This window comes from Dreissena polymorpha, chromosome 3 (genome assembly GCF_020536995.1).
Source record: "Dreissena polymorpha isolate Duluth1 chromosome 3, UMN_Dpol_1.0, whole genome shotgun sequence".
NCBI lineage: Eukaryota > Metazoa > Mollusca > Bivalvia > Myida > Dreissenidae > Dreissena > Dreissena polymorpha.
In genome coordinates this window covers 81,573,758-81,588,828 of record NC_068357.1, presented here as the reverse complement: position 1 = coordinate 81,588,828, position 15,071 = coordinate 81,573,758, and the positions used below count along the sequence as shown (strand labels likewise).

At 39.8% G+C, this 15,071-nt stretch overlaps 1 protein-coding gene across 2 annotated transcripts; it reads right to left on the bottom strand.

The window, feature by feature from the left end:
* Positions 1–162: 162 nt before the first annotated feature.
* Positions 163–15,041, bottom strand: LOC127874971 (glutathione peroxidase 1-like). Of its 2 annotated transcripts, none has more exons than XM_052419698.1 (3): positions 14,914–15,041; positions 3,384–3,637; positions 163–1,354 (listed from the first exon to the last, which is right to left on the bottom strand). In XM_052419698.1, the coding sequence occupies exons 2-3, from the start codon at positions 3,615–3,617 to the stop codon at positions 1,001–1,003; spliced, it is 588 nt and encodes a 195-aa protein (XP_052275658.1). In that variant the 5' UTR covers positions 3,618–3,637; positions 14,914–15,041; the 3' UTR covers positions 163–1,000. The 2 variants fall into 2 exon arrangements, with proteins under 2 accessions (XP_052275658.1, XP_052275657.1); XM_052419697.1 differs by lacking the exon at positions 14,914–15,041 and adding an exon at positions 5,472–5,804.
* Positions 15,042–15,071: the final 30 nt, after the last annotated feature.

The following is a 15,071-nucleotide window of genomic DNA, read 5'->3' as shown; positions in this document are numbered from 1 at the left end:
TTTTGCAAAATGATCTTTAAAGGCAGCATCAACTAGAGAAAGTTGCCTGTAATTATATTGAATAATGTGCTAGAGGTATGAATCCTGATCTTTTTGTGTTTTATCCCTTTAAATTTTGCCTTACATAAAGGGAAATAACAAACAGCCACATGATAAAGAACATACGGGTATTGAGCATTTATTTTAAATCGACTAGTTCTCAAAGTATAGACAAGCATCCTGGTACATCACTGCACATGGTTTATGATATACCAATCATGAGCACACCACTTTGAAAAATAGTCAATGCACAAACATGTAAATAGAATAATCATCAACAAATTCACTCCAGCAAGCATAAATCATTGTAAACAAAAATAGCAACATGTTTTTAACAACCTCTAATACATTTAGTTGTATACTAACTTAACATTTAAGATGTTCATGGTAAAACCACAAGTGTTGGACGCGTGGCAAATTCACTGAAACACTATCAGTGTGTCATTAACATTTTTCATCACTTTGACAAACAAACAATTCCTGATATAATATATATGTTCCTATATATAATATTAGATTTTTTGTCAAAGTGATGAAAATTTTTGTTTTATGAAACACTGATAGAATAAGTGATAGTGTTTCAGTGAATTGGCAAGGGTCCCAACTTGCCAGCCCAACAACTTTGGGTAAAACTACCTATTTTGAATGCACAATATTGTACACTTTCTACTAGACTGACATTAAAAAGGGCAATGTCATGCTTTGACATTCAACGCACATCATAATGTAAAGAATATTTTGAAAGTGTTAAAGAAGAATATGTGCTTTAATATATAATAACAACAGTAATTTGGAGTAGACCATTACGAACTTTTTTTGCATAGCATTTAAAACTGTTTCCTCATTAAATTTAAAGTAATACTCCAGAGAATTTACCCTTAAATGCATTGAAAGATTTACAAAATTAAGATGAAACGTTGTTAATAAAGCTAATTGTACATTAATTTATTAATAAATATATTTATATTTGGAACTTATCAATAAGATGCTGAATATCATGCTTCAAATTAATCGTGTGAAACTGTTTGCTATATCTCTGAAATGGGGTCCCATCCGGCGCCACGAGAAACTTCTCAAAATTCCACGCTATATCCGTCCTAGTGACTGGCTCCCATATAATTAGTTTCGGATTTTTCATCAAATTAATTCCATCGTCGCTCGGCGTCTGCAGCCGGGTACGGAGAAATTCGAACACTGGATGCGCGCTAGCTCCGTTAACGTCACACTTTTCCATGAGTTCAAACTGCGGAACGAACCCGTCCCCTGGTCTCACGTGTTTCAGAGAGTTGTAGATCTCTTCGCCGTTACCGTTCTCCTGGAATAGCGCGGAAAGATTTAATAGGGTGCGTACTTTAGGGAGGGTCGTAATGGCTTTCTCAACATTCTTTTTTTTCAGTAAAAAAACAACAGCAAAAGCAAAACTAACATATGCATTTCGGTGCCAATAGGTCGTTATTTCATATATTTATTGCGATTAGTTAGCCCATGGCATCTGATAGTATTTCCCAAAGTATAGAATACATAATATTGCACAGATAATACCCTTTAATATAACAAACATAAGTTGGTTGGGAATTTCTTATTATTACCACAACCTTTAACTCAACATTCTTCATGGTTTATATTTGGGGATATTCTATTAGAATAGTTTATTGTCTAATCCATGACATGTACAATGTATACAGATACAATATTATATGATAAACATGCATGGCCAATCTTTACAGATTTGTAATAGACATTTAAAAAAATATGTAACAAATTGACAAATAACTATTCCTATCATATTAAAAGCGTTGATTTCTATGACATATCATAAAAACCAGATTGCCATTGCGACCTTTGATTAAACAATTGCCATAAAAATAATACACATACATAAAATACTGAGTATTATAGATCAAGGCACTAATAAAAAAGAAAACATATTTTAAAAGAGCAAACACCAGCTTAAATTAGATACTAGGTGGATTCGTTGGCAATGACCTTCTGTATTATAGTTAAAATGTATGTTCAGATAAGAAACATTACATTATTGACAGTGATAAAATGTTTTTCTTTTAAGACAAGAAGCAGTTAATATTCAATATGTCCATATCAATATATTAGAATATGTGACAAGAAACGTACGTACAAACAAAACCTTCGTACGTAATTGCTCGTGATTTTTAGACCTGGTTACTATTATTTGCGTGTATGCTAGTACTTTGTACTTTATCAGATGCCCGGGTTATGTAATTCATGTCGATGAATACATTTACAAAAGTATTTAAAGTTAGGCATACATCCGTTTGTTTAATCTGGGCAATTACATGGCTTTATTCGCTTACTCGCACTTGATTTGTTCAAGACGGAAGAGAACTAGATTAAACATCACGCTTGTTCATGTGCTTTTGTCATTTGCGCGTTATAGTAATTTCATCTTTGTGCAAAGACTCTAAGTCAAATGCAACTTATGCATTTTAAGTCACGTGCGAAATTCAAATTACAGGACACTTTTCAAACCGCAAGTTTAAGTTTATACAACGTGAATTGCGTCATTGTCCATACAGACTTGCCGTTACTGGCACCCTGTGTTCCGTGGCTGGATTCAGTGCCAGATTAGCATCGTGGAGGCCCATGGGCAGGGAAACTTCAGGTGCCACTAGTTGGCATAGTGCTTACAAGAATGCCATTTCCCAGTCGATTTCGCCCGTTTGAATAAGCCTTCCAGTGCCAGGTTAGCACGACAGAAAATGTGACAATATCCTAAATAGGTAAAAATGTCATTTTAATACCGAAATGCCAAATACGACATTATACTTATTAGATTAAGAATTTAAGAAAACTGTCACGTGTAGTCTCTAGATTTACGCATTTAACTTTTTATCCAGAAAAAGTCGGTCCGTAAAAATAATTTCGACATGGTCTTATGTGGCCCCTGAAAGTCGCGGGGCCCGTTGGCAGTTGCCTTCTTAGCCTATTCCGGGACTGGATGAAATGACAACTTTGTTTATCAGTTGACTATGGACAAGAGACTGGAACATCTAGGCATAAACTGTGTTTCCTAGTACTGTATTTTCATGCCCGCTTACAAAATCGCGCTTTTTTATTCAAAACCCAGCACGAACAAAAACGTATTTCGTGAAAACGTGTCAGGAGCGCGAACTCGATACAGTCACTCTATGTACCGATAAACTATTGAATTTTGAAAGCGTGGTAGGAGAGACATGTCTGCGTTTGCGCCGTGCTGCTGCGCTCAACCTTTAAGAAAAATATTGTATACAAAATATAATGCTATGATAATATATTTTTCTAGTATAAGTATGTAGTATTTTCCTTAAGTTCCATGTGGCTTCACTCACCTGATGTCCAAATTGGTTGCACGGGAACGCCAGGATAACGAGCTTATTGCCGAACTTGGCAACCAGCTCGTTCATCTGGCTGTAATCCCGCACAGTCGAACCTCAGAGCGAGGCCACGTTCTCCACGAGAATCACGCGCCCGCGGAACTTGCTCAGGGGCACGAGCTCGCCACGCAGCGTCTTGCAAGTGAACTCAAACAGGGTCTGTATGGCCGCTGGCCCCTTGGATGCCATATTCAGAGAAAACCGGTAACCTACAATCAAGGCCACGGGGTTTAATGCATTTGCGTAAAATATCGCCACAGATTAACATGTGCAGACAGACACGACACTTCCAACTTTTATGGCATTTTTTTTACCAAAAAGTCTCTCCTAAATCCAGTTTAGGCGGAAAGCAAAGACCGATATGGGACTACACTTCACGCACATGCATTAAGCCCGGTTATTATTCGCAGATTTTGAAATACCTGAGTATTGCACTCTTTTTGTAGGGAAAACTGAAAATGTTAATCAAAGGAACTGGTACAGATAGGTGTAAATTAACAAGTACTTTTAATTTGTCGCAAACTTTGGTTGTTTAAGATAACTTTACCCTTTTGTGTAAGAATAATAAAGGCGGTTTAGTCCCATCTGAGTCTTTTTTAGCATACGATCTCTGTTTTGTGATATCTTTTCATAACAAGTATACCGTGTATAAACAATATGAAACCGAATTTCGTGTGCATCTTAAGCCATGTGATGAGGTCTGCTGGTTTGTTTGTCAGGCAGCTGTTCATATGACGCGCATAATGAGTATATCAGAATCAACATACATGTATTACATAAAGTAATATGTTTTTGGACGACAGTGCCTTCATTCAGCGTAATTTAAGCACAGATCATGACCATGCTTTATAAATGTTCACAATTGTGATAAGCTAGAGCTAGCTTTGTCACAGACGTGACAAATACCCCAACATGCCGCATTGACGCAGAATATTTTGCGTGTTGTCTTCACAAGAAAACACAGCGGACACCATGCTAAATGTTTTAAAAAAGGGGATTCCGTGACCTAGTTTTTGACCCAGCATGGCCAATTTTCGAACTTTACCTACACATCATCTAGATAAAACTTCTAATCAAGTTTGATGAAGATCAAATGAAAACTACTTGAATTAGAGAGCGGACACCATGTTGAATATTAAAAAGCGCACTAAGTGACCCCATGACCTAGTTTTTGGCCCTGCATGTCCTATGTTCAAACTTGGCGTTGAGATCATCTAGATAAAACTTCTGACCAAGTTTGGTGAAGATATTGGATGAAAACAACTTGAATTAGATAGCGGAAACATGCGGAATTTTTAAAACGCACTAAGTGACCCCGTGACCAAGTTTTTGACCCGGCATGACCCATATTCAAAATTGACATAGACATCATCTAGATACGACTTCTGACCAAGCTTGGTAAAGATCGGGTGAAAACTACTTAAATTGGAGAGCGGACACCATGCTCAATGTTTAAAACGCACTAAGTGACCCCGTGACCTAGTTTTTGTTCTGCCATGACCCATGTTCGAACTTGGCCTAGACATCATCTAGATACAACTTCTGACCAAGTTTGGTGAAGCTCGGATGAAAACTACTTGAATTAGATAGCGGACAACATGCTCAATGTTAAAAACGCACTAAGTGACCCCGTCACCTAGTTTTTGACCCGGCATGACCCTCTTCGAAATTGACCCAGACATCATCTAGATACATCTGACCAAGTTTGGTGAAGATCGGATGAAAACAACTTTAATTAGACAGCGGGCACTTTATTCGGACCGACCGACAGACAGACAAGTTCACTCCTATACACCCCCCTAAACTTCGTTTGTGGGGGGTATTATTATGTAATACTTTACATTTTTATCATATTCCCGTTGTTGGGAACGACTGTTTATCGGAATATATATATGTTGGCATTAACGAAGTGACGGTTATCAAAATGTTATACCCAAATAATCAACATTTTACCACGTACCGGGTCACCACGACCTGAGTTTTACCATTCACCACGTTGCATACAAATGGCACATTTAGACGTCAGACTAACAAAAAACTCACCTTTACATAAATCCTGTCCTTAAAAAGAACGTCAGCGCGTGTTTTGTTGCTTTTTTGTTTCTGATCAGATCTTTTCTACCAACAATAAATGTTTAACACTTTGACCTGAATATGTGTTTTATTACTCTATCCCTAATTCTCAAATAATTCCTAACACGGCTTAAAGTTCTTTGCCATATTTCCGCTGTATAAACACATCCTATGTAATCGGCGGATTTAACTCCAGCGATAATGCCATGTACTATTCAAAATCCTGATCTAGGCTATCTTAACTTAGCTGGCACCCTTCGATTAACTGTGATTACAGTTTACAATTGTTTATGTCTCAATATGAGCAAGATTAATCCTAAAGCTACTTATCCACAGGAACGATAATTAATACTTCGATGTTGTTATCCTTCAATAGCTACTTTTGTAAAATATGATCATGTAATAAAGCAATATTTAGCGAATGATTGCACATAGGATATAATAAATACGATCTAAATAACGGTGACAAATTTAAATACATGTTGCTTTTAATCGAAAACACGCGCGTTTCCTTACGTGAAATAACATTTTCGAAGCTGACAACTCGATGTTGACAACTAAGGAATCGAAACCTATACCAATTGCAAAAAAAGGTTAATCACCTATGGTATGCTAGTGCAGTACAATATTAGTAGTTCACGAATGGGACGTAAGAAACATGAGCCTTGCTCTGAGACAACGGGGGTTTTCTAAATGCGTTTGGTGTTGTCTCAGAGTAGCATTTGCAGTCCGCTCATCAGGTGCGACCCTTTCCGCACATGCATTAAGCCCTGTTTTCACAGAGCGCAGCTTACCGGTAATCACGTGTTCTAATGATAACTTGTAGGGGTCATTCAGATTTACGTCATACATCTATAAAATGTTCCAGTATTCCTTCTTCAACTACATGTATATGTTCCATTAACGCCCATTCATCGTTCTGTACCGCTCACAAAGACGCTTACGTTAATGTATCGTGTGTATATATCTTTTTTTTTCGTTATCGCTCATTCAGACATGTTTGTTCGAGCATCGTTCATTCAGACATATATTTTCGAATATCGTTTATTCAACAAAATATGGTCCAGTTATATTCTAAGTCGGTGCATTAAGACACCTACGGCCTAGTATCACTCGCCCAGACACCTTCATTCGAGTATCGCTCATTCATTGTTCATACAGACACTTATGTTCCAGTACCGCTCATACCGACACGTATGTTCAATCAGACGCATATTATCCATTACAGATCATTCAAATGACTCGGTTCGAGCATCGTTCTATCCGACAGCCCCGCTCATTGAGCTATTCTATCATTACCATATGTTCTAGGTCTGCATTCAGACAACTGCATTCCACTACCCCCCCCCCCCCCCCCATAGCGTAGTACCTCCAATTGTGACATCTATGGCCCAGGTCCGTCATATCCTTTCATGCAGACAAATCTGTTCCAGCTACGATCTCATTTTATTCAGACGCATGTGTTTGAGAACCTTTCTTATTGAGACACATATGGCCTAGTTTCGTTCAGTATAGCGAACCATCATTTAGAGTACCGATCATTAAATGAGATACCGCTGGTCCAGTACTCTTCATTGAGATACCAATGATCTGGGTCCGCTCATTTAGACACATATGTTCTGGGTCCGCTCATTCAGACACCTATGTTCTGGGTCCGCTCATTCAGACACCTGTGTTCTGGGTCCGCTCATTCAGACACCTATGTTCTGGGTCCGCTCATTCAGACACTTATGTTCTGAGTCCGCTCATTCAGACACCTGTGTTCTGGGTCCGCTAATTCAGACACATATGTTATGGGCCCGCTCATTTAGACTCTTATGTTTTGGGTCCGCTCATCCAGACACCTATGTTTTGGGTCCGCTCATTCAGACACCTATGTTCTGGGTCCGCTCATTCAGACACCTGTGTTCTGGGGGCGCTCATTCAGACACCTATGTTCTGTGTCCGCTCATTCAGACACATATGTTTTGGGTCTGCTCATTCAGACACCTATGTTCTGAGTACGCTCATAAAGACACCTATGTTCTGAGTCCGCTCATATAGACACCTATGTTCTGGGAGCGCTCATTCAGACACCCATGTGCTGTGTCCGCTCATTCAGACACCTATGCTGTGGGTCTGCTCATACAGACACATATGTTCTGGAAGCGCTCATTCAGACACCTGTGTTATGGGTCCGCTCATTCAGAGACCTATGCCCTGGGTCCGCTCATTCAGACACCCATGTTCTGAGTCCGCTCATTCATACACATATGTTCTGAGACCGCTCATTCAGACCCCTAAGATCTGGGTCCTCTCATTGAGACACCTATGTTCTGGGTCCGCTCATTCAGACACCTATGTTCTGGGTCCGCTCATTCAGACACTTGTGTTCTGAGTCCGCTCATTCAGACACCTATGTTCTGGGTCCGCTCATTCAGACACCTATGTTTTGGGTCTGCTTATTCAGACATCATGCTCTGGGTCCGCTTATTCAGACACCTATGTTCTGTGTTCGCTCATTCAGACACCTATGTTCTGGGTCCGCTTATTCAGACAACTATGCTCTGGGTCCGCTCATTCAGACACCTATGTTCTGAGTCCGCTCATTCAGAAACCTATGTTCTGAGTCCGCTCATTCAGACACCTATGTTCTGGGTCCGCTCATTCAGACACCTATTTTCTGGGAGCGCTAATTCAGACACCTGTGTTCTGAGTCCGCTCATTCAGACACCTGTGTTCTGGGTCCGCTCATTCATACACATATGTTCTGAGTCCGCTCATTCAGACACCTGTGTTCTGAGTCCGCTCATTCAGACACCTATGTTCTGAGTCCGCTCATATAGACACCTATGTTCTGGGTCCGCTCATTCAGACACCTATGTTCTGAGTCCGCTCATTCAGACACCTATGTTCTGAGTCCGCTCATTCAGACACCTATGTTCTGAGTCCGCTCATTCAGACACCTATGTTCTAGGAGCGCTAATTCAGATACCCATGTTCTGTGTCCGCTCATTCAGACACCTATGTTTTGGGTCTGCTTATTCAGACACCTATGCTCTGGGTCCGCTCATTCAGGCACCTATGTTCTGAGTCCGCTCATTCAGACACCTATGTTCTGAGTCCGCTAATTGAGACACATGAACTAGTTCAACTAATTCAGACACCTGTTTTCTGTGTCCGCTCATTCAGACACATATGTTTTGGGTCTGCTCATTCAGACACCTATGTTCTGAGTACGCTCATAAAGACACCTATGTTCTGAGTCCGCTCATATAGACACCTATGTTCTTGGAGCGCTCATTCAGACACCCATGTGCTGTGTCCGCTCATTCAGACACCTATGCTGTGGGTCTGCTCATACAGACACATATGTTCTGGAAGCGCTCATTCAGACACCTGTGTTATGGGTCCGCTCATTCAGACACCTATGCCCTGGGTCCGCTCATTCAGACACCTATGTTCTGAGTCCGCTCATTCATACACATATGTTCTGAGACCGCTCATTCAGACCCCTAAGATCTAGGTCCTCTCATTGAGACACCTATGTTCTGGGTCCGCTCATTCAGACACCTATGTTCTGGGTCCGCTCATTCAGACACTTGTGTTCTAAGTCCGCTCATTCAGACACCTATGTTCTGGGTCCGCTCATTCAGACACCTATGTTTTGGGTCTGCTTATTCAGACATCATGCTCTGGGTCCGCTTATTCAGACATCTATGTTCTGTGTTCGCTCATTCAGACACCTATGTTCTGGGTTCGCTTATTCAGACAACTATGCTCTGGGTCCGCTCATTCAGACACCTATGTTCTGAGTCCGTTCATTCAGAAACCTATGTTCTGAGTCCGCTCATTCAGACACCTATGTTCTGGGTCCGCTCATTCAGACACCTATTTTCTGGGAGCGCTAATTCAGACACCTGTGTTCTGAGTCCGCTCATTCAGACACCTGTGTTCTGGGTCCGCTCAATTATACACATATGTTCTGAGTCCGCTCATTCAGACACCTGTGTTCTGAGTCCGCTCATTCAGACACCTATGTTCTGAGTCCGCTCATATAGACACCTATGTTCTGGGTCCGCTCATTCAGACACCTATGTTCTGAGTCCGCTCATTCAGACACCTATGTTCTGAGTCCGCTCATTCAGACACCTATGTTCTGAGTCCGCTCATTCAGACACCTATGTTCTAGGAGCGCTAATTCAGATACCCATGTTCTGTGTCCGCTCATTCAGACACCTATGTTTTGGGTCTGCTTATTCAGACACCTATGCTCTGGGTCCGCTCATTCAGGCACCTATGTTCTGAGTCCGCTCATTCAGACACCTATGTTCTGAGTCCGCTAATTGAGACACATGAACTAGTTCAACTAATTCAGACACCTGTTTTCTGTGTCCGCTCATTCAGACACATATGTTTTGGGTCTGCTCATTCAGACACCCATGTTCTGAGTACGCTCATAAAGACACCTATGTTCTGAGTCCGCTCATATAGACACCTATGTTCTGGGAGCGCTCATTCAGACACCCATGTGCTGTGTCCGCTCATTCAGACATCTATGCTGTGGGTCTGCTCATACAGACACATATGTTCTGGAAGCGCTCATTCAGACACCTGTGTTATGGGTCCGCTCATTCAGACACCTATGCCCTGGGTCCGCTCATTCAGACACCTATGTTCTGAGTCCGCTCATTCATACACATATGTTCTGAGACCGCTCATTCAGACCCCTAAGATCTAGGTCCTCTCATTGAGACACCTATGTTCTGGGTCCGCTCATTCAGACACCTATGTTCTGGGTCCGCTCATTCAGACACTTGTGTTCTGAGTCCGCTCATTCAGACACCTATGTTCTGGGTCCGCTCATTCAGACACCTATGTTTTGGGTCTGCTTATTCAGACATCATGCTCTGGGTCCGCTTATTCAGACACCTATGTTCTGTGTTCGCTCATTCAGACACCTATGTTCTGGGTTCGCTTATTCAGACAACTATGCTCTGGGTCCGCTCATTCAGACACCTATGTTCTGAGTCCGTTCATTCAGAAACCTATGTTCTGAGTCCGCTCATTCAGACACCTATGTTCTGGGTCCGCTCATTCAGACACCTATTTTCTGGGAGCGCTAATTCAGACACCTGTGTTCTGAGTCCGCTCATTCAGACACCTGTGTTCTGGGTCCGCTCAATTATACACATATGTTCTGAGTCCGCTCATTCAGACACCTGTGTTCTGAGTCCGCTCATTCAGACACCTATGTTCTGAGTCCGCTCATATAGACACCTATGTTCTGGGTCCGCTCATTCAGACACCTATGTTCTGAGTCCGCTCATTCAGACACCTATGTTCTGAGTCCGCTCATTCAGACACCTATGTTCTGAGTCCGCTCATTCAGACACCTATGTTCTAGGAGCGCTAATTCAGATACCCATGTTCTGTGTCCGCTCATTCAGACACCTATGTTTTGGGTCTGCTTATTCAGACACCTATGCTCTGGGTCCGCTCATTCAGGCACCTATGTTCTGAGTCCGCTCATTCAGACACCTATGTTCTGAGTCCGCTAATTGAGACACATGAACTAGTTCAACTAATTCAGACACCTGTTTTCTGGGGGCGCTCATTCAGATACCCATAATCTGGGTCCGCTGATTAAGACACCTTAGATCTGGGGCCGCTGATTTAGAAACATATGTAAACTCCAGTTTTGCTGGTGCATACTTCTAATAGAATTGATATATGTTTCGCATAAACGATCATTACGACAGTATTTCACAAAGTCTCAATTTGATGACCCAACTATCGACTGGCTGTTACACAGCTCCGGAGATATACCGGTGGATCAATTATACTTTTGGTTATTGGCGTCGCACTGAAGTGCGGCGACTAGTATGTAATACGTTGTTTTTTGCTTATGGGAGGAGAAGTTATTTTACTGATCAATGTATATATTTTTGTTGTCAGAATATCTTGCATAGTGGTGATTTTTTGTGTAAATTAGTGTAAATAAGTATTGCATTTGTGCCTATTACATTTACTACAACATTTATTGCCAATAATGCAAAGCTAATTGTTTTAATTAATAACTGATCACAGGGACTGGGCAATAATATAACATCACAGGGACTAGGCAAATACGCGAACCGGTGAAACTTTCTGGTTTTGTATAAAAACAAAACTTCTTTGCTCCACTATCCTAGCAACCACCTAGTTACTAATAAAGGCGTTATAGAGCGCGAAGCGCGACAGGTATTATTAATTGTAATAATGAGTCTTGATAAAGGAAGCAGCCGCTTATCAATGAGGAGCACCATCACAGCACCCCAGTCTCATTTCTATCAAGTCCTCCTACAGTTGTTTTTTTAAGAACCACATATAAAAGGCCGCAGGCCTGACCCGTATCTTGCCAGTGGTATGGACCCCTTGGTATGGACTTTTAACCCCGCTCACTATCCAGCGTTTAAACTTCCGGGTTTACATTTAAACCGACTATTAATAGCTTATTAATATTTTAGTTAGAAGGTGATTTTTCAAGCGGTTCCGTAGTTTAGTGGTTACACGCTCGCTTCACATGTGAGAGGCCCAAGGTTCGAGCCCCAGTAGAATCAAATTATTTTATTTGTGTTCTATGCTAACTTTTTGTTTTGATGTTGACATTTTAGTTTAAATAAATATGCTGTTTTATTGTAACCATTTTTTGTTTTTATTATGCCCATGAAATATATGTGTGAGAGGGTGGGAGGTTCGTAAACACATTAAAACTTTTACAGTGTTTTCATATCAATGAGTACTCAACCCCTATCGTAAATCAGCAACGTAAGAATAAGTTCAGAATCATTTCCCCTTGAAGTTAAGAAAAATATGAAATAACGCTTACAAAATGAAGCAGATTTTTTAAAAACCTACACAGTTCTGTTCCATTAATGAAAACTGCACACGGATGCCAGTAAAAAAAGGAAACCAATGTAAATAAAATGAATTATGAAATATTTGGGAGTTACAACACAAAATCATAGATAATGGTTATTTGGGGGGTATAACACAACATCATAGGTAATGGTTATTTAGGGGTTATAACACAAAATCATAGAAAATGGTTATACCAGTATCTTTTTCTATTTTGTTTAAAATAATCGGCCAATATATTAATATTTACAGTGGAAAAAAAATCGTTCCATGTAACTTCATTGAGTGCCTTTTACACTGAAATTCCCGACGCCCTTCGATGCTTTGCATCAATACTTATCTTGTACATGTATATCAAATAATTCATCCTCGTGTTGGTTATTTTCACCGGTGTAAGGATGCGATTTATTATTACTCATAAAATGCATAACGATTCATACAAGGAATGTTGGTAATTCAAAACAAATATATTGCCAACAATAGTTTTAACATAATAAACGCCATTCTCTGTTCATTTTTCCTACATCATGTAAGGTATTTTTTGCGGCCACTCACTACTCTATTACACAGTCCACAAAGTTAAGCAGCCCTCTTCAAATGTTATAGAATAATGGTGCAATACAATTTAAATTGAAATATCAATTTTATTTTTTAATTTTGTAGTGTAATTTTCATTATATTCATGTTCACATTGCTCTCAGATGAAATAAAAATATTATTACCGGTAAATATAAATAAACAAGAGAGGTGTATGTCAGAAACACATACCCCCTATTGCGCCGCTTCATGCGCTTTGAAACAAAATTTCAATACATCATTTGGCAGGTTTAGAAATTATCTCCCTTTTAAAGCTTAATTATTACTTCCCTTGGATTGTATTTTTTACCTTTGACCTTGAAGAATGACCTTGACCTTTCACCACTTAAAATGTGCAGCTCCATGAGATACACATGCATGCCAAATATCAAGTTGCTATCTTCAATATTGCAAAAATTATGGGCAATGTTAAAGTTTTCGGATGGACTTACTGACGGACGGACAGACGGTCCAAATGCTATACGCCACCCTACCGGGAGCATACAAGTTGCATTTTCTGATAGACGAATTAATATATCAAACCTAACACAATGGCTTGTGACATAGTCTTTGAAATATAATAAACTTACACAACTCCATTTCAGTGTTCATAGCGATTTATTTCTGTTGGTTTAATTCTAACATTACGTTTTCCAATGTTAGTAAAATGTTCTGGACAACAAACTAAATGTAGCGGCCTATCGGCCCCAAAGCAATGTGTGACAGGAATATCCGGCCGTGTGCGTGGTACTGGCCATTGTTTGTATCAGAGTTTATTTACAGGTCCTACTAGCCTCTTCACGAGGTCTTTGTAGCCCGACCTGCATTTACTCAAGTAAACTACAAATATACACCATCAATCAGTCCACTATAACGTGTGCAAATTCTGACGGAAACGTGTGCAAAATCACGTGTCCAAAGGTGGCGACGTTGTATGATGTATGCAACGGACGTTATATGGGTGTCAGCCCGCCATTTACATGAAATCATGCAACAATCAATTGGCCGCATGCATACCCAATGACTTCTCAGCGAATCAAGCGATTGGCAATTAACTCGGTGCTTTCTCCTCGTCTAGTTTGACTTTAACATATGGTGTATATTTGTATATCTAATTAGGCAGGTACGATATTGTACTTGATACAAAACCAATATAGATTATCCTTAGTAATATATTTTAGGCACTACATGGCAGACTGTTCAAAATGTCAAATGCGCTAATTATTTAATACTGTCGCAACCTACAGACGGAATAGCTAATTAACGTCTCTAACTTTAGTACATATATTTGTTATATGAAATCCTAATAGAGTTTGACATATGTACAACACATTATCTTTTTAAGCGGGAATTTTTTAACTGTCGAACAGTATACCATATTTATTAAAAAGCATGTGGCTATTCTGGAATGTTCTGTGTGTAAAACAGACGAAATTACAAAAAAAATAATATGAAACTATTTAAATATTTAATAATGACATGGGCATTATTTAGGAATAAGTTAAAATTGACAAAAAACTATTTGCACGAATGTGACTTTGTTCATTTATCGTTTTTATTGCCCAACATTGTTTATTTATCGTTTTTATTGCCCAACACACATGAATTAGGTCATCTGATTAATGAAAGGTGCAAATGACGTAGTACGAGCAAGCGCTTGACGCGTGTTTATATCGGAAAATGCGAGTTAGTCGAAAATCTAACCATACGTCGAAAATACCCATACGTCGAAAATACCAATCTGTAATGCAAGTTCATTAATTAGTTGTAAGTTGGTGTATTTTCTCCAAATTTTATCGTTCCCTTGTGAAACTCGTGAAAGACTTCGGCTTAATCATTCACTGGTATACCCCCTAGGGATATACAGCTTACATGTAACTGAAGTGTAACATGCATTGACTCTGATACATATTATTGAACAATAACAACATTTGACACAAATCTATAATTATCTCACCTCACTTGTGCACCGAAACAGAACTGTAAAGACAAATAACAGTAAAGGTCAGAGATGTTGGGGAACCAGCATGTGTAGGTTACACCACACGCTTTTTATTCCTTTCTCATGCTTCATTGTCATAAAAATCCGATAAATGAAAAGATATTATTCCGTAA